This window comes from Pristiophorus japonicus, chromosome 12 (genome assembly GCF_044704955.1).
Source record: "Pristiophorus japonicus isolate sPriJap1 chromosome 12, sPriJap1.hap1, whole genome shotgun sequence".
Lineage (NCBI taxonomy): Eukaryota > Metazoa > Chordata > Chondrichthyes > Pristiophoridae > Pristiophorus > Pristiophorus japonicus.
In genome coordinates, this window is record NC_091988.1 from 9692062 (window position 1) to 9717645 (window position 25584).

Consider the following 25584-nt stretch of genomic DNA (forward strand, 5'->3'; position numbering starts at 1 on the left):
TCTGGTGGATTCGATCCTTTAAACAGTATTTTCTGCGAGAACCGTGTTTGGAACACAATATTATCACCCAAGCTCCTGTTGTCCAAGTTGGTATGTTCACAGAAACTAAACCACTGACTTACTAACAGTAGATTCACCATGGCAAAATGTCCCTGCTGAATTATACCTCTTCAGATCGGTTTCTGAATAATTGTCATCGTAATTTTTGTTTCTGGAATAAAGGAAAATTCCTTCTTTTGGTAAATGTTAATTTTCATCTCAATATTTTTGGTACCACATAACCCTCCCATTTCCCCCACCCACTTCTTTTTTTTTTACAATTTTCTACCTCTCCTCAAAGTGCCAACTCTTGCTGGGGTACAGTTCCATGGTACCTCCCCTAACTGACCATCGTTCATCAGTGAACTGTTAGTAGGCTATTCAGCCATGGAGGTCATCATCAATCCAGTCAGACTCACAGGAACCCTGCTTGCTTTTTCTTCCCCTCAAACACACAAGGGCACTTCGGCCAATTGTAGCCCCCAACTGCTGCCCAGTTGACATCAGTTAACTCAGCACAGACCAGGAATCGAACCTGCAACCTTCTGGCCTGTTTAGCTTAGTGCTACATAAGGCATTGCCTTTATCCATGACATGGTCAAGGAGCTGCTCAGAGAATACTCAGTAATGCAGACAAGTCCTTCACAGTGACTGCCCCATGGAATGTTTCTGCAATGCAACCAAGTGCACTTGTTTGAATAGTAACAACTTACTTGATACAGAAAAATAAATTTCAGCACATTGTGTTCTAAAACAAATTTTAAATACACATTGTTGGTTTCTATAAGAAAGGGGAAACAAAAATGCAAACCAACCAAACTCCTTGCCCATACAGTTCACAGCATTTGTTCCATTTCTTCAACCTTCGGATCCCCCTTGATGTCTCGAGGATTAATGCATTTCGCATCACCCACAGAACAGTTCTCCAATACAGGTCATTCACCACAAGTGTCAGCCTGCTCTTATTGAATCCAGCCAAGTGAATCAATATCTTCCTGGCTTCACAGTTAACCAACAACATATATTTGTATAGGGGTACATCACAAGCCATGTGACATGTGCAATCCGGCATCTAGGAACCAACAACACGACTGCTATTCTGCTCGAGTTAAAAAGTGCATCAAGGGTCAGATGAAGTAATCATGTGGGGCTTTTGCTGTATAAAATCTGGACAGTAATAGAACAGAAACAAAAATGTATGCAAATGAAAACTGGAAAAATAAAACTGAGCATTCCCTTCGAGTTAGTGTAGCACACACGAGAATATCTTCCGTTTTCAGTCGCTATCCAACATGAATGACACGTTGCTCATACGCTTTTCTCATGGCTTGTTCAATCTGTTTAAGGAAGACTTGTGGAAGCCTCCCACATAAAGTATGTACAGTTTTCATGAAGCTGTTTTGGAGTGGGAAATATAGAGACTGATACAAATTATCTTCAAAGGGAAACTGAAAGACAAAAAAAGGTGTATGATCAACTTCTTTCCTTTAAAATAAATTTCAATAGTTCCAGGACACCACTGCACATTTATCAATGGAATCTGACTTCTACGTCATATATGAGGAAGGCTAACCCATCAGCATCACAGGGTGGGACCAACCAATTCTTTCTCAGAGCAGAGGGGATTTGAGGGGGGGGGCTTCTTTACGCAGAAGGTTGTGGGGATCTGGAACTCGCTGCCTGGAAGAGTGGTGGATGCAGAAACCCTCACCACTTTTAAGAGATGGTTGGATGGGCACTTAAAGTGCTGTAACCTGCAGGGTTACGGACCCAGAGCTGATAATTGGGATTAGACTGGATGACCTTTTGTTGGCCGGCGCAGATATAATGGTAAGTACTGCCGGGAATAGAATACGGCCAGGAGTCGAGGATCTCCTGGACTAGTGTCGATCGCCTGGATGGGCCGGAGAGGAATTTTCCCAGATATTTTCTCCCTAAATTGGCCTGGGTTTTAATCTTGTTTTTGCCTCTCCCAGGCGATCACATGGCTTCGGTTAGGGTGGAGTGTAGAATGTTTCAGTATAAGGGGTGTTGTAGTTGTGGTGAGGCGGACTGGTTGGGCTGGGTGCTCTTTGCCTTTCCCTCATTGTTCATTGGTTTATATGTAATCTTTAGGGCTACTGACCGAGGGCCGTGCGGCTCTTTGTCGGCCGGCATGGACACAATGGGTTGAAATGGCCTCCTTCTGCGCTGTAAATTCCTATGTTTCTACAGATACAAGGTGCAGTACTTACTGCCTGCGTGGATGAGGGCAGAGTCTGCAGAGTGGATGAGGAAAGTGACCATGGCACAGGAGGCCATTCAAGTGGGTAGGGGACAGGATAGTCCAGGGGATAGATACTGTTCTCTGCATCTACGACCGGCAGTTCAGAAGGCTGTGTTGCCTGCCCGGTGCCAGGATATCTTCTCGTGGCTGCAGAAGAATCTGGAGTGGGAGGGGGAGGAACCAGTTGTCGTTGTCTACTTAGGATCCAACAACACAAAGCTAGATGCAGGGAGGATGTTTCCTCTGGCTGAGGAATCTAGAACCAGGGGGGTCACAGTCTCAGAATAAGGGGTCGGCCATTTAGGACCGAGATGAGGAGAAACTTCTTCACTCAGAGAGTGGTGAATTTTCAGAATTCTCTATCCCAGAGGACTGTAGAGGCTCAGTCTCTGAGTATATTCAAGACAGAGATCAATACATTTTTGAAAATCAAGGGAACAGAGCGGCGGAATAAAGGAGCAGCGCCCGAGAGCGGGGACAGAGTGACGGGCATAGATTGAAAGTAATTGGTATGAGGTTTGAGGGGATTTTTTTTTTAACCCAGAAGGTGGTGGGGGTCTGGAACTCAGTGCCTGAAAGGATGGTAGAGGCAGAAACCCTCACCACATTTAACAAGTACTTGGATGTTCACTTGAAGTGCCATAACCTACAGGGCTACGGACCAAGAGCTAGAAATGGGATTAGGCTGGGTAGCTCTTTGTCACCAATGTGGACACGATGGGCTGAAATGGCCTCCTTCCGTGCTGTAAATTTCTATAATTCTATATGGGGACAGTGCAGGAAAGTGGAGTTGAGGTAGAAGATCAGCCGTGATCTTATTGAATGGCGGAGCAGGCTCGAGGGGCCAAATGGCCGACTCCAGCTCCTAATTCTTATGTTGTTCTGGGTAGAACTAGAAATGAGGTTCTGCTGAGAGAGTTTGAGGAGTTCGGGTCCAAATTAAAAAGGCAGAATCTCAAAGGTAATAATCTCTGGATTGTTATCTGAGCCACACACAAATTGGCATAGAGACAAGCAAATCAAAGAGTTAAAGAGTGGTGTGGGAGTTTTGATTCATGGGACACTGGCACCAGCAGTGGGAAAAGAGGGAGCTGTTCAGTTGGGGAGTGCTTCACTTAAAGTGGGCTGGGACCAGTGTCCTGGCGAATCAAATAACTGGGGCTGTAGATAGTGCTTTAAACTAAAAAGCGTGGGGGATGAGGGAAAATTTTGAAATTTAAAGAGAAAGTCAAGTTAATGCAACATAGAAACATAGAAAATAGGTGCAGGAGCAGGCCATCTAGCCCTTCGAGCCTGTACCACCATTTAATAAGATCATGGCTGATCATTCCTTCAGTACCCCGTTCCTGCTTTCTCTCCATACCCCTTGATCCATTTAGCCGCAAGGGCCATATCTAACTCCCTCTTGAATATATCTAACGAACTGACATCAACAACTATCTGCGGTAGGGAATTCCATAGGTTAACAACTCTCTGAATGAAGAAGTTTCTCCTCATCTCAGCCCTAAATGGCTTACCCCTTATCCTAAGACTATGTCCCCTGGTTCTGGACTTCCCCAACATCGGGAACATTCTTCCTGCATCTAACCTGTCCAGTCCCGTCAGAATTTTATATGTTTCTATGAGATCCCCTCTCATCCTTCTAAACTCCAGTGAAAACAGGCCCAGTCGATCCAGTCTCTCCTCATATTTCAGTCCTGCCATCCCGGGAATCAGTCTGGTGAACCGCCACTGCACTCCCTCAATAGCAAGAATGTCCTTCCTCAGATTAGGAGACCAAAACTGAACACAATATTCCAGGTGGGGCCTCATCAAGGCCCTGTACAACTGCAGTAAGACTTTCCTGCTCCTATACTCAAATCCCCTTGCTATGAAGGCCAACATACCATTTGCCTTCTTCACTGCCTGCTGTACCTGCATGCCAACCTTCAATGACTGATGAATCATGACACCCAGGTCTCGTTGCACCTCCCCTTTTCCTAATCTGCCGCCATGCAGATAATATTCTGCCTTTGTGTTTTTGCCGCCAAAGTGGATAGCCTCACATTTATCCACATTATACTGCATCTGCCATGTATTTGCCCACTCGCCTAACTTGTCCAAATCAGCCTACAGCCTCTTGGCGTCCTCCTCACAGCTTACACCGCCACCCAGTTTAGTGTCATCTGCAAGCTTGGAGATATTACACTCAATTCCTTCATCCAAATCATTAATGTATATTGTAAATAGCTGGGGTCCCAGCACTGAGCCCTGCGGCACTCCACTAGTCACTGCCTGCCATTCTGAAAAACACCCGTTTATCCCGCCTCTCTGCTTCCTGTCTGCCAACCAGTTCTCTATCCACGTCAGTACATTACCTCCAATACCATGTGCTTTGAATTTGCACACCAATCTCTTGTGTGGGACCTTGTCAAAAGCCTTTTGAAAGTCCAAATATACCACATCCACTGGTTCTCCCCTGTCCACTCTACTGGTTACATCCTCAAAGAATTCCAGAAGATTTGTCAAGCATGACCTTCATAAATCCATGCTGACTTGGGCCAATCCTATCACTGCTTTCCAAATGTGCTGCTATTTCATCCTTAATGATTGATTCCAACATTTTCCCCACTACTGATGTCAGGCTAACTGGTCTATAATTACCCGTTTTCTCTCTCCTTCCTTTTTAAAAAAAGTGGTGTTACATTAGCAACCCTCCAGTCCACAGGAACTGATCCAGAGTCGATAGACTGTTGGAAAATGATCACCAATGCATCCACTATTTCTAGTGCTGGGATGTAGACTATCAGGCCCTGGGGATTTATTGGCCTTCAATTCCGTCAACTAATGGAGCAATGTAGTGATGTGAGTAACGATAAGCGGAGAGTGATAGGAAGGGTCAGAGAATTTAACGGTAATAGTGCATCAGCGAATGAGAGGAAAGCAGGGAATAATGGTAAAAAGTTAAAATTAAAGGCTCTTTATCTGAATGCACGAAGCCATCTTAATAAGATAGATGAATTAGTGGAACTAAATAGAGATTAATGGGTTTTATCTAATAGCCATTGCAGAGACGTGGTTGCAAAATGACCAGGGTTGGGAACTAAATATTTGAGGGTACTTGAAGTTGTGAAAAGACAGGCAGACTGGAAAAGGAGAGGTCGCTGTGATAATAAAGGATGACATAACGAGAGTCGTGAGACAGAGTCTTGGCTCGGCAGATCAGGAAGTAGGAGGAGATTGAGGAGAATGGGCCTATATTCCCTAGAATCGAGAAGAATGAGAAGTGATCTCATTGAAACAGATAACATTCTTACAGGGCTTGACAGGGTAGATGTTGGAAGGATGTTTCCCCTGGGCTGGGGAGTCGAGAACCAGCAGTCACAGTCTCATTTAGGACTGAGAGGAGGATAAATTTCTTCACTCAGAGGGTGGTGGATCTTTGGAATTCTCTGCCCCAAAGCAGTGTGGATGCTGAATTGTTTAATATATTCAAGGCTGAGATCAACAGATTTTTAGACTCTCGGGGAAATCAAGGGATATGAAGAGTGTGCAGAAAAATGTAGTTGTGGTAGATTAGCCATGATCTTGCTGAATCGTCGAGCAGGCTCGAGGGACCATATGGCCTTCTCCTGCTTCTAGTTCTTATGTACTTATGTCTTATGAACAACTTCCAGCAGTGCATTGTGCTTTTTATCTTCAAATGTTGCTAGACTGCCAAAGTTGAGATTGTACGTCCTTGTTTACTGACCTACACAACCATAGACAGAACGGGAGACGCAGAATGGCCAGGTGCTCGTGAAGCCATAGGCGGAAGAGGTCGTTCAAACTTACTTAATTGTTCCAGTTGATTTTCACAAAGAGATTGAACATTCTGACCGGAATATTGCACGATGATAATATCCTCATTCTTGCAAAAAGACAGTCAGGAAATGTGACACGAATGTACCACAAATGCCATTCTGATGACACAATATTAATGACGCATCTTTGGGGCACAGTGTATCGTGCTGTGATAGCTCAACCATCAAGTGCTCTGAATTATTAATAGAATTTGTTTGTATCACTGTCACATACTCAAAACACCGAACTGAAGTCAAATGTTCACATGATCACAAGAGTAAACTGGGATTTTTTTTTGAAATAACAGAGAAACGTAGGCCAACGCAACATCCATCAGTCCCATTTTCTCTCTAGCCATTAAGTACAGCAGAAGGACCGAATGAGGGAGATCATATTTGTTTCGAACATTAACGATGTGCTCTTATCAGTCTTTCACTGTATAAGCACAATGGAGCTGGAGCCGAGTTCAGAGGTGGAGTGACAGTTCATCAGTAATGGAGCTGCAATCACAGATAGATCATTTGAAACTTCAATGCACAGATAGCAATCAAAGCAAATACTACTGATAAAACTGTAGCTCTTCAGAAAGGAGACATATCACTTTTGTGTTTAAAATACTTACATCACGTATAGCCTCATACATTACTTTGAAGGCAGGCTGTTTGTCATCATGATAAACACCACGGTTTCCATGGAGAATGGAGACACCGTGGTCCTCTGCTCCCCGACAGTTGCTGCCGTACATACAATGATCTGGTCTATAATTCCACTGACAGGGGAACACGTACAGGTATTCTACAGAATCAAAAGAAATATTATTTTAGTATCCTACCCAAATGAATTACTAATTTTTGTTAAATGTATTTTCTTATTAAACCGCTTCACCCTTTAATATTCAACTTCTGAAAAGATTTGGGATGCTTCTAAAAAACCAACCCTTTTATGTTCCATATATTAAACACTAAGCTTCCTTAACATTAGCTTTTGTAGGCTTCCCTGATAGCTGTGAGTAAATGCTCCATGTGGTGAGAGACTGACCTATACAGCCCAGGGAGGTTGCAGGCGCAGTCTACGATTTGTACGGAGTCTAATGATCCAAACTAGGCTGGTGTTGGGGCACTACAATTAATCAAAATATTCTTGGGCTTGGGAGGAGAAAAATAAAATCACTCATGGCTCCTGGTGCTGTTGCTATGCAGTGACCTACGAGGACAGTGATGACCCCGACAGCTGGAGCATCTGCTAACACTCTAGTCTAGGTTTACACAAAGAATAAGTCTGCCAGCACTCAAACTGCACCCTGGCACGACTCACTGTTCTCACCAGAGAGGGAGGGAGAGAGAGAGAGAGAGAGAGAGAGAGAGAGAGGGAGAAAGAAAAAAAAAACATTTGCAAAGGGATTGTTGGTAATCTCAAGACTCAAATTCAAATCTTCAGTTGTAAAAGAGTAGTTTATGTATATTGTAATATCAAGGTCAGCATGTCGGGTTATGCATGCTTCTCTGGGCATTTGTGAAATGGTCCACAAAGGGCAAACATTTATAATCCACAAGAGTGAATTTTACTGTAAACTTGGTAATGCCACCAGTGCAATTATGTAATATGATTTATCTTCAGGTCCTAGATCATGCATATTTAAATACCTTTGCTGTACCAGAGAAATAGTTCAGAAATAGTGAATTGATATTTTTCTTCATAATTACTAAGCACAAAGTCAAGTGTGTGATTATCTCTGTGTTAACTGCAGGTATTACTCATGCTTTGCTTCTGTTCTCTAAGACTGTCTGTATATATCCCTCAATTAGATCCTAGCCTTGGTTTAACTACCTGCTCTTCAGTTTTTTTATATGTGACACAGTTTATATGCTCAAGTGCAAACATCAGTAACAACGTTGTATTCAAGTAACAAGAAACCGAAGATTAGGCCATTTCCTGTAACTCTTCCGAACCACTTTGAAAATGTATAAAGCTACAGGGCTAGAACCTGCACTTTTTTGCATGCTTAACGCCCATTTAACCACCGAAATGATGCATAACGCCCGGATATCACCCATTTAGCCACAAAATGGAAACTGACGCCCATTTTTAGGAAACTTATCGGCAACGTTACTTTCCCCATGTGCTTGAGGCTGTGAGAAAATATTACCGTCCGCCCACTTTTTCTAGGGCAGAATCACCAGAATGGGCAAAATCAACGCCCATAATATTGCCCAGTGTTACTTTCCGCACGGAATTAACGCCGACATTCAATAATACCGTCCGCCCACATTTTTTTGTCGTAAGGAGCATATTTACCAATACTAACGCCCAGCAGATCGGCCAGCGTCAATTTCACCACCTCGCACACATATCGCCCAAAATATCGCTCGCCCAAAAAAAACGCTCACAAAAAGTGGAACTGTTCTGAACGAACGCCAGTGGTGGGGCTGGCATTTTTAAAATCCCACTCTTAAGTGAGGAGCTGATATCTGAACGATTTACCTGAAGAAGCGTTGATGTGAGTGACAACGCTGACACACTGCTGTGTTTGTGCAGCTCAGATATCAATGGTGCCCATCACCTTGGTGCCAGTTAAAGTTTATGTTGATGAGTTGTATTTAACTCTTAAGAAATCACCAGTGTGTAACGGTGCAGCTATCTGAGACAACGCGCAACAAGGTTATGGTTCAATAACAAAATTTTTACACCAACATTGGTCTGAAATCATAAGCATCACAGCCAATAAAACCCAACCCCCGCCCACACCCCACTTTTTCCACCATTGACATAAATCACATGTTCAACATATCCAGCAACACACAATACAAAGGCAAAGCAGGAGTGTGGTCCCCAGCCACCATACATTGCAACAAATTGCATATACCCAGAGATATAACACAGCCATCACCTGCGCACATGCACCCTCACTTTCCTTTCCCCCGCCTCTTCTCCCCACCTCTACCTCTTCCCCTCCTCACTCTACGGCGCCTGGCCGAGGAGCTTCTCAGGCGGTGCCTCTTTGGAGGGGATGAAGGCAGATGTGGTCGTTAGACGGGTACAGGAGCCAGGGTGCCGAGGGGGAAACATTCTCTGATGCAGAAGCAGGATCTTGGTCCTTGCTCTAATTTATCGTTCGCAGTGGTGGTGCGGAACCTAGGGGTGGAATGCTACGCTCTGGGGCCACTGGGAGGCCTGTGCAAGCAGTGTTCTTGGCTATCGCATCCAGGGCCTCCATCATCCGCGGAATGTACTCAGTCATGTTGCCGGAGATGGTGGCCAGCTGTCGGAATATGCCCCCCAATGCTTTGATGAGCTGGTCACCAATGTCTACAGTCCTTTTGCACCATCTCTCCGCTCTCATGTGGTGCTCGCGGAACAGACCTGCCACGTCCACGAGACCTCCACGGGGTCGGCGCCATCATGGGGGCAAATGGGGTGCCCTGTGGTGAGGTGCTTGGAGCCAGTACCTCCAGAGTGGAGGCGGGAATTACCGGAGGAGCACGAGATGGCCTTAGGGTGGAATGGCTTCTGGAGCGTGGCGTTGCAGGTTCCTCGAAGTCCGCGCTCTCATCCATGGAGAACAGGCCCAGCGGATTGACGGGTGACAATCGGAGCTCCTCAGCACCAGATGTAGTGGGATCGTCCGCCGACTCCTGCCCCGTGCTCCCACCTTCTGGCCTCTGTGGCCTTGCCTGGGGCCGCGCTGCTGGCTGAGCTGCAAAACACAAATGAAGTTATTAGAGGAGAAGCGGGTGCTAGGGTGACAAGGTGAGTCCAGCGCTACACACAGCATATGCACGACAAAAGCACCACCGCTCTCAAAATCATCGCAGACATCACATTTCATGACCATCAACACATTGTGCATTGCAATGATTTTCATTAGACCAGCATTATTTATATGACAATTGTATAAATCATCTATCATATATGATTGTTCGGATATGAGTGGGTGTGGCATCTACTGACTTTCCATGACGCAATGATGTAAGCTTTACTCACGTGGCATCACTTCAGGGTCTGTAGATGTGTCCGTGGCTGTCCGGGGGTGCTTCCCCACGAGTACGAACACTCGCTCCTCCATCTCTGTGGTGTCGCTGGGGACTGGTGGCCCCCCACCCGTTCACCTCTGCACGGACCTCATCGTCGATAGCTTCTTCTGTAAAAGGTGACAGGACGACATGGCATGAGATCATTGCGTGATATCATTGCTCGGTACCGTCACAGACACTGATACAACACATAACCGACAGATGTAATCATGATTATTTTGATAATTTTCATTCTTTATCTAAAGATGTACACAGTAACTGCAGGCTTGAGGAAAACATTGCCGGTAAAAGTGAAAGACCTCACATCTGCTAATAGTCACTCATGGCTGTTACAAATCAATTTAATAAATATATAAGTACATGCAAATCAATGTAATACTTACTCTTGGGGATCCCACAAGGTCGTTCCATCATTTGCGGCATTGGTTGCCCTCACACACCTCATTGGTCGCCGACGAGACCACTTCTGCTATCTCGGTCCATATCCTCTGGTAGGCCTTTGGGGTGGGCTTCCCACGCCCTCCCTGTGTCCAATCACCCTAGCGTAACTCGACCTCCTGCAGGAGGGAGGCATGTGCCTCATCTGAGAACCTCCTGGCTCTTTTGCGGCCTCCAATGTGCTCCTCTCCCACCTCACTGTTCTCTCCAGCGTCAGTCTCCACAGCGTGCCGTGAAGCTTCCTCTTCTCTCTCCATTATAGGGCAAATTCGGGCAAATATGTGACTGGTAAGAGCTAGTTTTTGTTTGCCTACTTGCTGTGAAGCTCTACAGTCTCCCTCCTTCCTCCCAAAGCAGCCACACCACACCCACACACGCCTTCAGTCCCTCTGAGCTCCCTCTCTCTCTCCTCTTCTGCGCATGTCATGATGACCCTTGACCTCCAGAATCGCGGGAATCGAGCGTTGCCGTGCTGTTGCTAAGGACGGCCACACTTTACGGCAGAAGGTCAAAAAAATTTACGCTACTGCCCATTTTATATCGCTGGCGGTAACACCCATTTTCAAAAGTGGAAACTAGGTGGTTTGCGAATGGGCGAGAAGCTGGCGATCAGAAAACCCTTTCTTACTGCCCACGCCGGAAATATTGCCCATTTTGGGGCGATTACCACAAAAGTGGAGGTTCTAACCCATGATTTTTAAAAATTGAAACCATGCTCATTTTACTCGCCAGTATTCAGGATCACCTCAGAGCCCAGCTGAATGGATCTCAGGGAGACGTTACATTGCATTACCATGCCCTGGACATTGCGGTCAGAGGCTTGCTGCCCACGTACCGAAGAAAACGAGGTATTTATCTGCTGTCTCTGGAGCTTTGGGCTGTTCCGGTCCTGGGCCTCCAGGCGTGGGCCTGCATAAAGGTCACAGCTCCCAGGGGCGCAGGTGGTTTGCAAGCGTCGCTGGGATCACGTGGGGCAGGTCCTCCAATGACAAAGGGGGATTCCCATTGGGACGAACCGGAAGGAGTTGCACATGCGCAGTTCCAGTGTTTTTGCTGTTGTTAAATGTTCCCAAAAATGAGGAATAAAAAGTGGATTAAAAAAAAATCTGGTTCAGTTGTACTTGAATTTATTAATTGATGATCTGCCATGATCATGTTGAATGGTGGTGCAGGCTCAAAGGGCCGACTGGCCTGCTCCTGCACCTATTTTCTATGTACTTGTGGCATGAGCCACTTGTTTGGCGCACTAAATTGTGGTTGGTCAGAGTTGGTAGTTTTCAGCTGGGGCTAGTTTGGCTGCCGGGTAGTTTGTTAATATTCTGCAAATTACTGTTTTGAGACTAGAAGCATTGGGAGATTCCTGCAACAGTTGCAGGGACGGCAGATTGGGAACCTCTAACAAATAATAAAAATGTATTGGTGATGTGCTCAGCACTTCTCAGATCCTCCGTCTGTTGTGGTGAAGGTTATTTTTAAATTTGGGACGGTTATGGGTAGAATGGTTCTGCACAGCTTCTGGCTTATTGGCAGGAGTCACTCCATTCCAATTGTGCTTATGGGAATTCCATTTACATACAGAATCCCCACATGCACAATAGAAATCACCGAATAAATAAAACATCACCCCCCACTTAAGTAAAAATAAATGATCACAGGTTCAAAATTAATTAAAACACCCTTTTATGAAACATTTGAAATAAACCATTTTATTTTTTGAAAAATAAATTTAAACATTTTTAAACGGGACAAAATTTACCTAAACTAATTTTAAATGTTTAATGTTTAAATCATTAAAAAAAAATGTTATTAACATTTATTTTAACCCTTATGCTGGTAAAAAGCCTTCCACCTGCTTTTACCAGGCGTAAAGGGTTTGGTGGGTATTCGCTGAGCACGAGTTGGGCAAATTGTCCAACTCTGCACCAGCGACGTGGATCTGTTGGATCCGTCCAAACGAACTTGACAAGACCACAGGGTTCCAGGTTTCTGCACATTCACATTGCATGCGGAAACCAGAAACTTGTGAGGCCATTCAGAGCACTTACGACGGCAGACACAGGGTGTACGCCATCATAAGCCCCATACATTCCGGGCCAATGTAACGTAAGCAAATCTAAGGTAAGAAGCTATTGGTTTTTTTTTCAGCAGCAAAATAATTGTTAATTACAAACTAGCAGATAATACACAGAATGATATCAGAGAGAACAGCCTGCAGTGAAATCATTTGCATTCATCTCAAATCTACAAATATTTTGGAAAGTCATAATTAAAATGGGAAGTTGATAGACTGTTGTTGCCTTTTAAAAGAAAAACGTTGGAAAACAAATTATAGCAGCAGGCTTTGCATTACATACCTGGGTTGTAGTGAAAGATTATATTTAATAAATCCTGGTCTCCCCATGTGATATCGTTTTTGTATTTGTGGTATAAAGGATACAGCAATTCTTCCCATTTGAGGCCAGTTGGAATCATACTATTCTATAGGAATAGAAGCCAGAAACATTACTTCTCACACATGTAAAGTGAATGACATTGCACTTACACACCAGTCCTACTGGGGGCCAATTGAAGATGCAAAGAACAGTTAAATCAATCAAGAAATTACCAGTTATTTGACATTTTAAAACTTTACAAGATGAACACACTGTAGAAAATAGGGTAACCCTGTGAAAGGTCTATACTGGCTGTGAGAGGCACAGAGAGGGCACCCAGGTTTATGGATGCAGCTTTGGAGGCCCTGGTCCAGTCTGTCAAGGGCAGAAAGCCTTCTTGGCTTGGCAACTAATGGGAAGATGCCGCTGAGGTGGTCAATGCCAGGAGCTTGGCCATTCAGGAAAAAATTTAATGGCCTCACCAGAGCGGTCAAGGTAAGTGTTGTGTATCTGTAAAACATGCACTCCCATGTTCCGCCACCAGGGAGCTCATCCCCTGAAGTCCCAAGGGATCCCAGCATCCCTTGGGAGCACTGTATATAAGACCTGTTCTTCACTCTGGAGTGTCTTATTGAAGACTGAGGTCACTGTTACTTTAACCTCCCTGTGTGCAGCCTCATCTGTGTTAGGAACCCAATAACCGGCGACGAGTACACAAATCCAACGCAAAGATGCAGCAAACTGTGGGCATCCAGGAGAAGTTCTCGGAGGTTGAGGACTGGGAAGCCTATGTCGAACAGCTAGACCAGTACTTTGTAGCCAACGAGCTGGACAGAGAAGGAAACGCTGCAAAAAGGAGAGCGGTCCTCCTCACAGTCTGTGGGACACTGACCTACTGCCTCATGAAGAATCTTCTGGCTCCGGTGAAACCCACAGATAAGTTGTATAAGGAGCTGAGTACACTGGTTCGGGAGCATCTTAACCCGAGGGAGAGCGTGCTGATGGCAACGTATCGGTTCTACACGTGCCAGCGATCTGAAGGTCAGGAAGTGGCGAGCGACATCGCCGAGCTAAGGCGACTTGCAGGACAATGTGAGTTTGATGATGAACTGGAGGAAATGCTCAGAAACTTTTTTGTACTGGGCATTGGCCATGAGACCATCCTATGAAAACTTTTGACTGCAGAGACACCGACCCTCAGCAAGGTCATTGCGATAGCACAGGCATTTATGTCCACCAGTGATAACACCAAACAAATCTCTCAGCACACAAGTGCTAGCAATGTTCATAAATTAACTGGAACTGTGTTTACGAGCAGAAATGTACAGGGCAGAAACCACGAGTCTGCAACTGCCAGCAGGCCTCAGGTGACCCAGATGACTCAGACTCCCCAACAAAGGATGAATGCAAGGAAATTCACACCTTGTTGGCATTGTGGAGGCTTCCATTCAGCCTATTCATGCCGCTTCAAAGGATATGTTTGCAAGAGCTGTGGAACAATGAGGCACCTCCAATGAGCTTGCAAATGAGCTGCAAGCTCTGCAAAACCTGCTAACCACCACGTGGCAGAGGAAGATCGGTCCATGGTGGATCAAAGCAATTTCGAGCCTGAGAGAGAGCAGGCAGATGCTGAAGTACACGGGGTGCACACATTTTCGACGAAATGTCCACCTATAATGCTAAATGTAAAATTGAATGGCTTACCCGTAGCCATAAAACTGGACACTGGCGCTCGCCAATCCATCATGAGTAAAAAGATGTTTGAGAGACTGTAGTGCAACAAGGCACTCAGACCAGCCCTGAGCCCCATCCACACAAAACTGAGAACGTACACCAAAGAGCTTAGCACTGGCCTGAACAACACCATGGTCAAGGTCACCTACGAGGGCATGGTGCACGAACTGCCACTCTGGATTGTCCCGGGCGATGGCCCCACACTGCTTGGAAGGAGCTGGCTGGACAAAATCCGCTGCAACTGGGATGACATCCGAGCGCTATCACATGTCGATGAGGCCTCATGTACACAGGTTCTCAACAAATTTCCTTCCCTTTTTGAGCCAGGCATTGGAAACTTTTCCAGGGCGAAGGTGCGGATCCACTTGGTCCCAGAGGCACGACCCATTCACCACAAGGAGCGAGTGGTACCTCACATGATGAGGGAGAGAGTGGAAATCGAGCTGGACAGGCTGCAACGCGAGGGCATCATCTTCCCAGTGGAATTCAGCGAGTGGGCCAGCCCGATTATTCCAGTACTCAAAAGTAATGGCACGGTCAAGATTTGCGGCGATTAAAAAGTAACTATTAATCGTTTCTCGCTACAGGACCAATACCCGCTACATAAGGCAGACGACCTATTTGCGATGCTGTCAGGAGGCAAGACGTTCACCAAGTTCGACCTGACTTCGGCCTACATGACGCAGGAGCTGGAGGAGTCTTTGAAGGGCCACACCTGCATCAACACGCACAAGGGACTGTTCATCTACAACAGATGCCGGTTTGGAAATCGGTCGGCTGCAGCGATCTTCCAGAGAAACATGGAGAGCCTACTCAAGTCAGTACCACACACGGTGGTATTTCAGGACGACATATTGGTCACGGGTTGGGACACCGCTGAGCACCTACAAAACCTGGAGGAGGTCCTCCAGCGACTGGATCGCATAGGGCTGCGGCTGAAGAGGTCGAAATGCATCTTCATGGCAACAGAAGTGGAGTTTTTGGGGAGAAAGATCACTGCGGATGGCATTCAGCCCTCAGACGCCAAGACAGAGGCGATCAGGAATGCGCCCAGGCCACAGAACGTCACGGAGCTGCGGTCGTACCTGGGACTCCTCAACTATTTTGGTAACTTCCTACTGGGGTGAAGCACCCTTTTAGAGCTCCTACATGTGTTATTGCATAAAGGTGAGAATTGGGTATGGGGGAAAAAAAACAAGTAATTGCTTTTGAGAAAGCCAGAAACATTTTATGCTCCAACAAGCTGCTTGTATTGTGTAACCCATGTAAAAGACTTGTGCTAGCATGTGATGCGTCGTCGTACGGAGTCGGGTGTGTATTACAACAAGCTAACGTTGCGGGGAAGTTGCAACCTGTCGCTTATGCTTCCAGGAGCTTGTCGAAGGCCGAGAGGGCCGACAGCATGATTGAGAAAGAGGCATTAGCATGTGTGTTTGGGGTAAAGTAAATACATCAGTACCTGTTTGGCCTCAAATTTGAGCTGGAAACCGATCACAAGCCCCTCACATCCCTGTTCACTGAAAACAAGGGGATAAATACTAATGCCTCAGCCCACATACAAAGGTGGGCACTCGCGCTATCAGCTTATAACTATACCATCCGCCACAGGCCAGGCGCCAAGAACTTTGTGGATGCTCTCAGTCGGCTACCATTGCCCACCACGGGGGTGGAAATGGCACAGCCCGCAAACTTGTTGATGGTGGCGCAGCCCGCAGACTTGTTGATGGTCATGGAAGCGTTTGAAAATGATAAATCACCCGTCACGACCCGCCAGATTAGGACTTAGACCAGCCAAGATCCTCTGCTGTCCCTAGTAAAAAACTGTGTACTGCATGGGAGCTGGGTCAGCATCCCCATTGAAATGCAAGAACCAATCAAGTCGTTCCAGCAGCGAAAGGAGGAGCTGTCCATTCAGGCAGACTGCCTGTTGTAGGGTAACCGCGTAGTGCTACCAAAAAAGGGCAGGGAGACGTTCATCTCGGATCTCCACAGCACACACCCGGGTATAGTAATGATGAAAGCGATAGCCAGATCCCACGTCTGGCGGCCCGGTATCGACTCTGGCTTAAGAGTCCTGTGTACGGCAATGCAGCGTATGTGCTCAGTTGAGCAACGCGCCCAGAGAGGCACCACTAAGTTTGTGGTCCAGGCCCTCCAGACCATGGTCGAGGATCCATGTCAACTATGCGGGCCCGTTTCTCGGTAAAATGTTCCTGGTGGTGGTGGATGCTTTTTCAAAATGGATTGAATGTGAAATAATGTCGGGAAGCACCGCCACCGCCACCATTGAAAGCCTTAGGGCCATGTTTGCCACCCACGGCCTGCCTGACATACTGGTCAGTGACAACGGGCCATGTTTCACCAGTGCCGAATTTAAAGAATTCATGACCCGCAATGGGATCAAACATGTCACCTCGGCCCCGTTTAAACCAGCCTCCAATGGGCAGGCAGAGTGGGCAGTACAAACCATCAAACAGAGCCTCAAACGAGTCACAGAAGGCTCACTCCAAACCCGCCTGTCCCGAGTACTGCTCAGCTACCGCACGAGACCCCACTCGCTCACAGGGGTGCCCCCGGCTGTGCTACTCATGAAAAGGACACTTAAAACCAGACTCTCGCTGGTTCACCCCAACCTGCATGATCAGGTAGAGAGCAGGCGGCAGCAACAAAATGTAAACGATGGTCGCGCCACTGTGTCACGGGAAATTGATCTGAATGACCCTGTGTATGTGTTAAATTATGGACATGGTCCCAAGTGGATCGCGGGCACGGTGATAGCTAAAGAAGGGAGTAGGGTGTTTGTAGTCAAACTAGACAATGGACAAATTTGCAGAAAGCACCTGGACCAAACGAGGCTGCGGTTCACAGACTGCCCTGAACAACCCACAGCAGACAGCACCTTTATCGATCCCACAACACACAACCAAAGGATCAACGACACCACCCCGGACCAGGAAATCGAACCCATCACGCCCAACAGCCCACAGCAAGGCCGGTCTCACACAGCAGCCCTGCAGGGCCAACAACACGCCAGCCCAGCGAGGGCACAGCCAACACACCAGAACAGACATTTGTACCGAGGTGGTCCACCAGGGAAAGAAAGGCTCCCGACCGCCTCACCTTGTAAATAGTTTTCACTTTGACTTTGGGCGGGGAAGTAATGTGTATCTGTAAAGCATGCACGCCCATGTTCCGCCACCAGGGAGCTCATCCCCTGAAGTCCCAAGGGATCCCAGCATCCCGTGGGAGCACTGCATATAAACCGGCCCCTAAGGCCTGTTCCTCACTCTGGAGTGTCTTATTAAAGACTGAGGTCACTGTTACTTTAACCTCCCTGTGTGCAGCCTCATCTGTGTTAGGAACACAATAGTAAGAATCTTACCTCTCACCTCAATTAATCTCTCCGAACACCTGTACTGCCTCAGCCGCAATACAATACTCCCCTTCACTCTTCTATACTCACTGTACCTCCTTCTCCTCCGACTCTCACATTCTGTACCTCCTATCCCCACAGCTCACATCTTCCACACAATATACAAACTATTCTAATATGACAGGCACATTCTCTAAACACCTCACCAAACAGTCACTAACACATCCCCTTCTTTCAAGGCAGAAGGAGGCCGTGACTGGAGGAGTTCGAGCTCACCAGCACATCCTGATCCCTCTGGAAGAAATGTGCTGGCCATCACGGGCAAGGGGTGAGTTATAGCCGTGATGGATGGTGACGCTGGAGGAGACGTCACGCAGGATTTCTTTATAACTTGCCCTCTTTCTCCCATCTCACTCGACACGCTCTGCCTGCCCAACTGCAGCTGCATTTGGAAGACACCGATTTCTCTCTGCTCTACCTGAACACTAAAAGCTAACCCTTGTCGCTCTCCTTCATTTCAGGTGCTGAAAATGTTGAGGGCCCCTGTGCCACTTCAGGAAGCGGAGGCCAGCCTTCCTGAAGGTGGAGCGTCACTCGATCTGACCGTAGCAAGCACCAGGCATACTTTAGAGGGGAGGTTGCGAAGGGGTCTTCATGTGGTGAATCAGCAGTCAGGTGTACAGGAACTAGGGCAGGGGCAATAGGGCTTCCCGAGTCCAGAAACGCCTGGGCCAACGTAGGTAGGTAGGGAGGGGAGGTCGAGTGGCCTGAGGCGCGGGGGGGGGGCGGTGGAGGGGGAAAAGTGGTCGGCGGTGGCCAGAGGCGTGGGCCCAGATTCCGGGACATTTTCTGGATTCCTAACGACCGCCACTGATCGTCCTGGTGTCCGGAACTCGAGATTTTCAAAATCATTTTTTTTTTTAACCTTGAACAGTTGATTTCTTATTCGAGTCAGATTCATCAGCATGACTCCTGAATTGACACCAGCTGCTCCATAATAAGGATGTCGTGCAAACCGACTGTACCATCCAATTTTTGGTATTTCATGCTCTGGGGCCATGGCTGCAAGTTGTGTGGAATTGAACAATTTCAGGAAATTCCAGACATCATCAACTGCTCTCAGGAAGAGAACATCGGTATCAACATACAGCAGAGAGTCGACATCTTTCAGGATCATCTGATTTGGAAGCAGAAAAGCAAAGGTTTAAAAAATATATATATATATATATAAAAACCACAAATAAAATAAATTAAGTTCAACAATTATCCAAAATGTCCTAATATTATAAAAAAGGACATGACTATCTCAGGTCCTTGTGAGCTACCAGAATTACTTTTACAACTTTAAATCTAAAGGAAGCTTCAGTTTTATAAAACTTTCGGATTATCTGGAGACATCTCCAGAAGTGGACACAGTAAATACACTCTGTGGGGGAGAAATTGGTTTGTGCCCCGTTTGGGGCGATAACTTTTGGGGTCGTGCTACGAGGGGGACTCTGACGCAAACTTCCGGTTTAGCGCTCCAGGAAGGAAGTGGGCCGCTAAATCAAGTGCTACCACTTCCTTTGGAGCACTAAAGCCGACAAGAGGGATGCCCAATGTCGAGGGCAGCGCTGTCGGGAACAGAGACTCCTTCCTTCCCTTAAAGAGAATGGGCCATCGCGGCAGGCTCTGCATTTCACCAATGTCCCTCGTCGCAAACGGCAGCCGTGATCCGTGACGCTCAGCCCCACACGCTCGAACAGAGCAGGGCTAATCACTCGCTGCACATCAAGATGTTCAAAGCACCACCTGAAGGATAAAACTGGACACGTGGCCTTATCTTTAACACCCCCGCAAGCGAACAACCTCCCTAACAACACCTCCTGCAGCTCTCGGTGTTGTCGCCCAGCGATACTGCAGGGGACGGAACCAAAGTTCGGGTCCGGCGTGCTATCGGAGCGGTGCGCAGCACAATGCCATCACCATCTCCGTGGCACAGGAGATCATGGCGCTAAGGGTTACCGCCGCCGCAAAGCTCGATGGGAATTTCGCGGATGTCGGTACTCTCGCCACGCCCGGTCACAAAGCCAGTCTCGCCCCGTCATCGCCTCCTGGATGGCACATTTCTCCTCCAACATTTTCATTTGGTTCTAATGAACACGATCATTTGAAGCTGCTCTCATCACTTAAGATGTTATGACACACAGCAGCAAATCCTTAAGCCGCTCCTGTTTAACACTGTGAATGGACCATTATAGTTAATATCATCATCATAGGCAGTCCATCGAGTCGAGGATGACTTGCTTCCATGCCAAAAAGTTCACAGATGTTTCAATGAAGGACCCAATATTCCCGGTCCCGAACTACATCCTGAAGGGTGGAAGATGCCTGTGCGTGGATTTTTTTAACGTGGGGTGGCCGTTGCACACCAGCCACCACACGGGCTTGACAGAGCTAGGTCTTGGTCCAGTGGCAAGGGTTACCCAAGACGACTGGAGACCAGCTCTGCTGCATGGACCTAACGTGCGCACACATCGCAGTGTGGGCTGGGCCCGTGCTGCCCCTGGGCCCTCGGCTCTTCTGGGCCCCGAACTCACGCTTCTCCTGGGCCCCAATCACGTCCCTCTACAATCTCTCGCCACTTCTTCGCCCCGACCTCGCCGCTCCTGCTGTACCTGCCCACGATCTTGGCGACATCTAATCCAGTCGCCCTGGATCGTGCAACTGGATAGTTAATGTACCAATTGATTCACAGGACATCAACGTATCTCTGTTGATGCCTCTTTATCACAATACAAAACCTAACACAAGTTTAAGTGATTCTTTTTCATCAATGTCTCTCTCTTGCCAGACGAATGGGCTTTGTGATACCTGTATTACTATTCAGGATGACCCTGGGTATGCCCATTTTCAAAATGGCTCTGAGCATAGAAAACAGCTAGAATATTTTTGGTGTACCGCAGCTAATGCTGTAATGTTCCTTGATCCAGTAAAATAGCTTGTTACACACAATTTTTCTTCATCTTTCATCTAACTAATTGTGATCATGATTTATTGAAACAAGCGTCTCTTGACCTGATTACACAGCTGACCAAAAACTGACTGAATTGAAGATCAGGCTTTCCATTTTATAGGAGCTCGCGTGGAATCCAAACTGCGATGACTGGGAGGGATTTCCATCCCAAACGGAGCTGCATTTAGAAACATAAAAACATAGAAAATAGGTGCAGGAGAAGGCCATTCGGCCCTTCGAGCCTGCACCGCCATTCAATAAGATCATGGCTGATCATTCACCTCAGTACCCCTTTCCTGCTTTCTCTCCATACCCCTTGATCCCCTTCGCCGTAAGGGCCATATCTAACTCCCTCTTAAATATATCTAATGAACTGACATCAATCACTCTCTGCGGTAGAGAATTCCACAGGTTAACAACTCTCTGAGTGAAGAAGTTTCTCCTCATCTCAGTCCTAAATGGTCTACGCCTTATCCTAAGGCTGTGTCCCCTGGTTCTGGACTTCCCCAACATCGGGAACATTCTATCCGCATCTAACCTGTCCCGTCCCGACAGAATCTTATACGTTTCTATGAGATCCCCTCTCATCCTTCTAAACTCCAGTGAATAAAGGCCCAGTTGATCCAGTCTCTCCTCATATGACAGCCCAGCCATACCTGGAATTAGACTGGTGAACCTTCGCTGCACTCCCTCAATAGCAAGAACGTCCTTCCTCAGATTAGGAGACCAAAACTGTACACAATATTCCAGGTGAGGCCTCACTAAGGCCCTGTACAACTGCAGTAAGGCTTCCCTGCTCCTATACCCAAATCCCCTAGCTATGAAGGCCAACATACAATTTGCCTTCTTCACTGTCATGCCAATCTTCAATGACTGATGAACCATGATACCCAGGTCTCGTTGCACCTCCCCTTTTCCTAATCTGCCACCATTCTGCCTTCATGTTTTTGCCCCCAAAATGGATAACTTCACATTTATCCACATTATACTGCATCTGCCATGCATTTGCCCACTCACCTAACCTGTCCAAGTCACCCTGCAGCCTTTTAGCGTCCCCCTCACAGCTCACACCGCCACCCAGCTTAGTGTCATCTGCAAACTTGGAGATATTACACTCAATTCCTTCATCCAAATCATTAATGTATATCGTAAAGAGCTGGGGTCCCAGCACTGAGCCCTGCGGCACTCCACTAGTCACTGCCTGCCATTCTGAAAAGGACTCATTTATCCCGACTCTCTGCTTCCTGTCTGCCAACCAGTTCTCTATCCACGTCAGTACATTACCCCCAATATCATGTGCTTTGATTTTGCACACCAATCTCTTGTGCGGGATCTTGTCAAAAGCTTTTTGAAAGTTCAAATACACCACAGCCACTGGTTGTCCCTTGTCCACTCTGCTAGTTACATCCTCAAAAAATTCCAGAAGATTTGTCAAGCATGATTTCCCTTTCATAAATCCATGCTGACTTGGACCGATCCTGTCACTGCTTTCCAAATGCACTGCTATTTCATCCTTAATGATTGATTCCAACATTTTCCCCACTACTGATGTCAGGCTAACTGGTCTATAATTACCCATTTTCTCTCTCCCTCCTTTTTTAAAAGTGGTGTTACATTAGCTACCCTCCAGTCCATAGGAACTGATCCAGAGTCGATAGACTGTTGGAAAATGATCACCAATGCATCCACTATTTCTAGGGCCACTTCCTTAAGTACTCTGGGATGCAGACTATCAGGCCCCAGGGATTTATCAGTCTTCAATCCCGTCAATTTCCCTAACACAATTTCCCGCCTAATAAGGATTTCCTTCAGTTCCTCCTTCTCACTCGACCCACTGTCCTCTCGTACATTCGGAAGGTTATTCGTGTCTTCCTTCGTGAAGACAGAACCAAAGTATTTGTTCAATTGGTCTGCCATTTCTTTGTTCCCCATTATAAATTCACCTGAATCCTGCTGCAAGGGACCTACATTTGTCTTCACTAATCTTTTTCTCTTCACATATTTATAGAAGCTTTTGCAGTTAGTTTTTATGTTGCCTGCAAGTTTCCTCTCTTACTCTATTTACCCCCTCTTAATTAAACCCTTAGTCCTCCTCTGTTGAATTCTAAATTTCTCCCAGTCCTCAGATTTGATACTTTTTCTAGCTAATTTATATGCCTGTTCCTGGGCTTTAACACTATCCTTAATTTCCCTTGTTAGCCACGGTTGAGCCACCTTCCCCGTTTTATTTTTACTCCAGACAGGGATGTACAATTGCTGAAGTTCATCCATGTGATCATTAAATGTTTGCCATTGCTTATCCACCATCAACCCTTTAAGTATCCTTTGCCAGTCTATTCTAGCCAATTCACGCCTCATACCGTCGAAGTTACCTTTCCTTAAGTTCAGTACCCTAGTTTCCAAATTAACTGTGTCACTCTCCATCTTAATAAAGAATTCTACCATATTATGGTCACTCTTCCCCAAGGGGCCTCGCACAACAAGATTGCTACTTAGGCCCTTCTCATTACACATCACTCAGTCTGGGATGGCCAGCTCTCTAGTTGGCTCCTCGACATATTGGTCCTGTTGAGGAAACCTTATAATGTGCTTAAAGTCCTGAGCTCCTTGGGTAAGGAATATATGTAGGAATGACAGAGACCGATTTTTATGAAATTATCTTAATTTTTTGCAACAAGTTCAAAACTTTACTCAATCAAGACAATAGGTACCGGTTTCCATAATTCAAACTCATAACTGCTGCTATATATTCAAAAGCAGTCTTACAATTCACTTTGAACAGAGGTCACCTCTTCACTTGTGCGAACATTAGGGATAGTTTTGTTTAAAATTAAACTGCTTGCAGAGTTGAAAATAATGGAATTTGGACTGTCTTAAAATACTTTACTGAGACCCGAAATAGCTTCCCTGACCATTAAAACCCTCCTGATAACATCAAATTACCCCAAAATGTGAATGTTGTTTAGTTCTACTTCACAGACACCTAAAACCTAAAGAAAAGAAGAACTTGTATTTATATAGTGCCTTTCATGACCAAACGAGCCAAAACACTTCACAGCCAATGAAGTACTTTTGAAGTGCTAGTCACTGTTGTAATGCGGGGAAATTTGACAGCAGGTCCCACAAACAGCGACGACATAAGTGATGAGGTACTCTGTTTTTAGTGATGCTGGTTGATGGGTAAATGTTGGATCAGACACCAGAGGAAATACACTGGTGGTCTTTGAGTAATGCCAGGGGAGCTTTTACATCCACCTCAAAAGCCAGTTGGGACCTCGGTTTAATGGCTCATCTGCACAGTACCACCTCTGACCGTTCAGGACTCCCAAAGCTGAGATTATGTTCCCAAGTCTCTGCTGTGGAGCTTGAACCCATGTACCTTCCAACTCAGAGACAGGAGGGCCATCACCAAGCCAAACTGTACGGGTTTCAATTGGGAGTTTCAGAAGAGATGGTTGAGCATGGAGCTGAGAGGTGACTGCATATTCAAGGATCCTAGAATGGAAAAGGAGTTGGAGATTTGGCGATAATTGGAAAGGACAGATGGGTCAGGGTCCGGGTCCGGGGGTGTGGGGAGACGCTGATAGTACATTCGATGGGAAGAGGGATGATGTCTGAAGAAAGGGAACAACAACAGCTTGCATTGACATAGCACCATTAATGTAGAAAAAGATCCCAAGGCACTCGGATAACAGTGGATCCTGAGACAAAGAAAGAGATATTCAGAGCTTGGTCAAAGCAATGGGTTTTAAGGAGGAACTTAACAGGAGGAGGAGAGGGAGGTGGAGTGGCGGACACGAATACTTCACTAAGACATACTTATTTTCAAATTGAACTGTTGCAAAATATGCATACTAATCTTTCTGGTAAATCATTTTTGAAAGCTAAGTACTTTCTTCTGCACCTCCTCTGCAAATCAAATAGCAAGATTGTCAAACTGCTGCTATAAGTTCAGAGGTCACAACTCGAAGGCCCATTATGGAGAGGCTAAGCTACGAACATGATAGAATTCAATCTGGATAGTTACAGTACACTAAAGTAAACAGTTTATATCGTCCTGTCACATTCAAAATATTAAACAGGCATCGCTTACATTTGGAAAATTACATTTTCAGGCAATGCACGTTGTTAAGTAATATTGGAGAAATGTAGAGAATCAAATAATTATAGTATATTCTGTTAATAAACTAAACACAGCTTGGTATATTTTTGATTTTGTTGCAGAAATACTGTCCTCTGTGGCACAATATCTATAATGTACCGTGTTGTGCTGCTGAGCCATGGAGAGGGGGAGGTTTGGAGCACAATCCCAGTCTGTGCTGAATGCAATCACTGCTCAGATGGTCAGCTGAGAGTTACAACTGGCCTCAGTGTCTTTGGGCGACAATAGGGGAAAGGAAAATAGAAAAACAAGGTTTCCAGTTCTGATGGTGATCCACCATCATCATCATAGGCAGTCCCTCGTATCGAGGATCATAAGAACATAAGAATTAGGAACAGGAGTAGGCCATCTA

At 46.2% G+C, this 25584-nt stretch overlaps 1 protein-coding gene across 2 annotated transcripts in view; it reads right to left on the reverse strand.

Moving 5' to 3' along the window:
- Positions 1 to 289: 289 nt before the first annotated feature.
- gxylt2 (glucoside xylosyltransferase 2) overlaps positions 290 to 25584 on the reverse strand; it is a 58545-nt gene continuing 33250 nt past the window's right edge. Inside the window, exons 4-7 of one of the 2 annotated variants that reach the window (XM_070894645.1) lie at positions 19001 to 19252; positions 12951 to 13074; positions 6750 to 6922; positions 290 to 1487 (exon numbers count right to left, since the gene is read on the reverse strand). In XM_070894645.1, the coding sequence (XP_070750746.1) occupies positions 1323 to 1487; positions 6750 to 6922; positions 12951 to 13074; positions 19001 to 19252 (714 nt within the window). In that variant the 3' untranslated portion in view covers positions 290 to 1322. The remainder of the gene's footprint in view (positions 1488 to 6749; positions 6923 to 12950; positions 13075 to 19000; positions 19253 to 25584) is intronic. The other variant, XM_070894646.1, reaches the window with a different exon arrangement.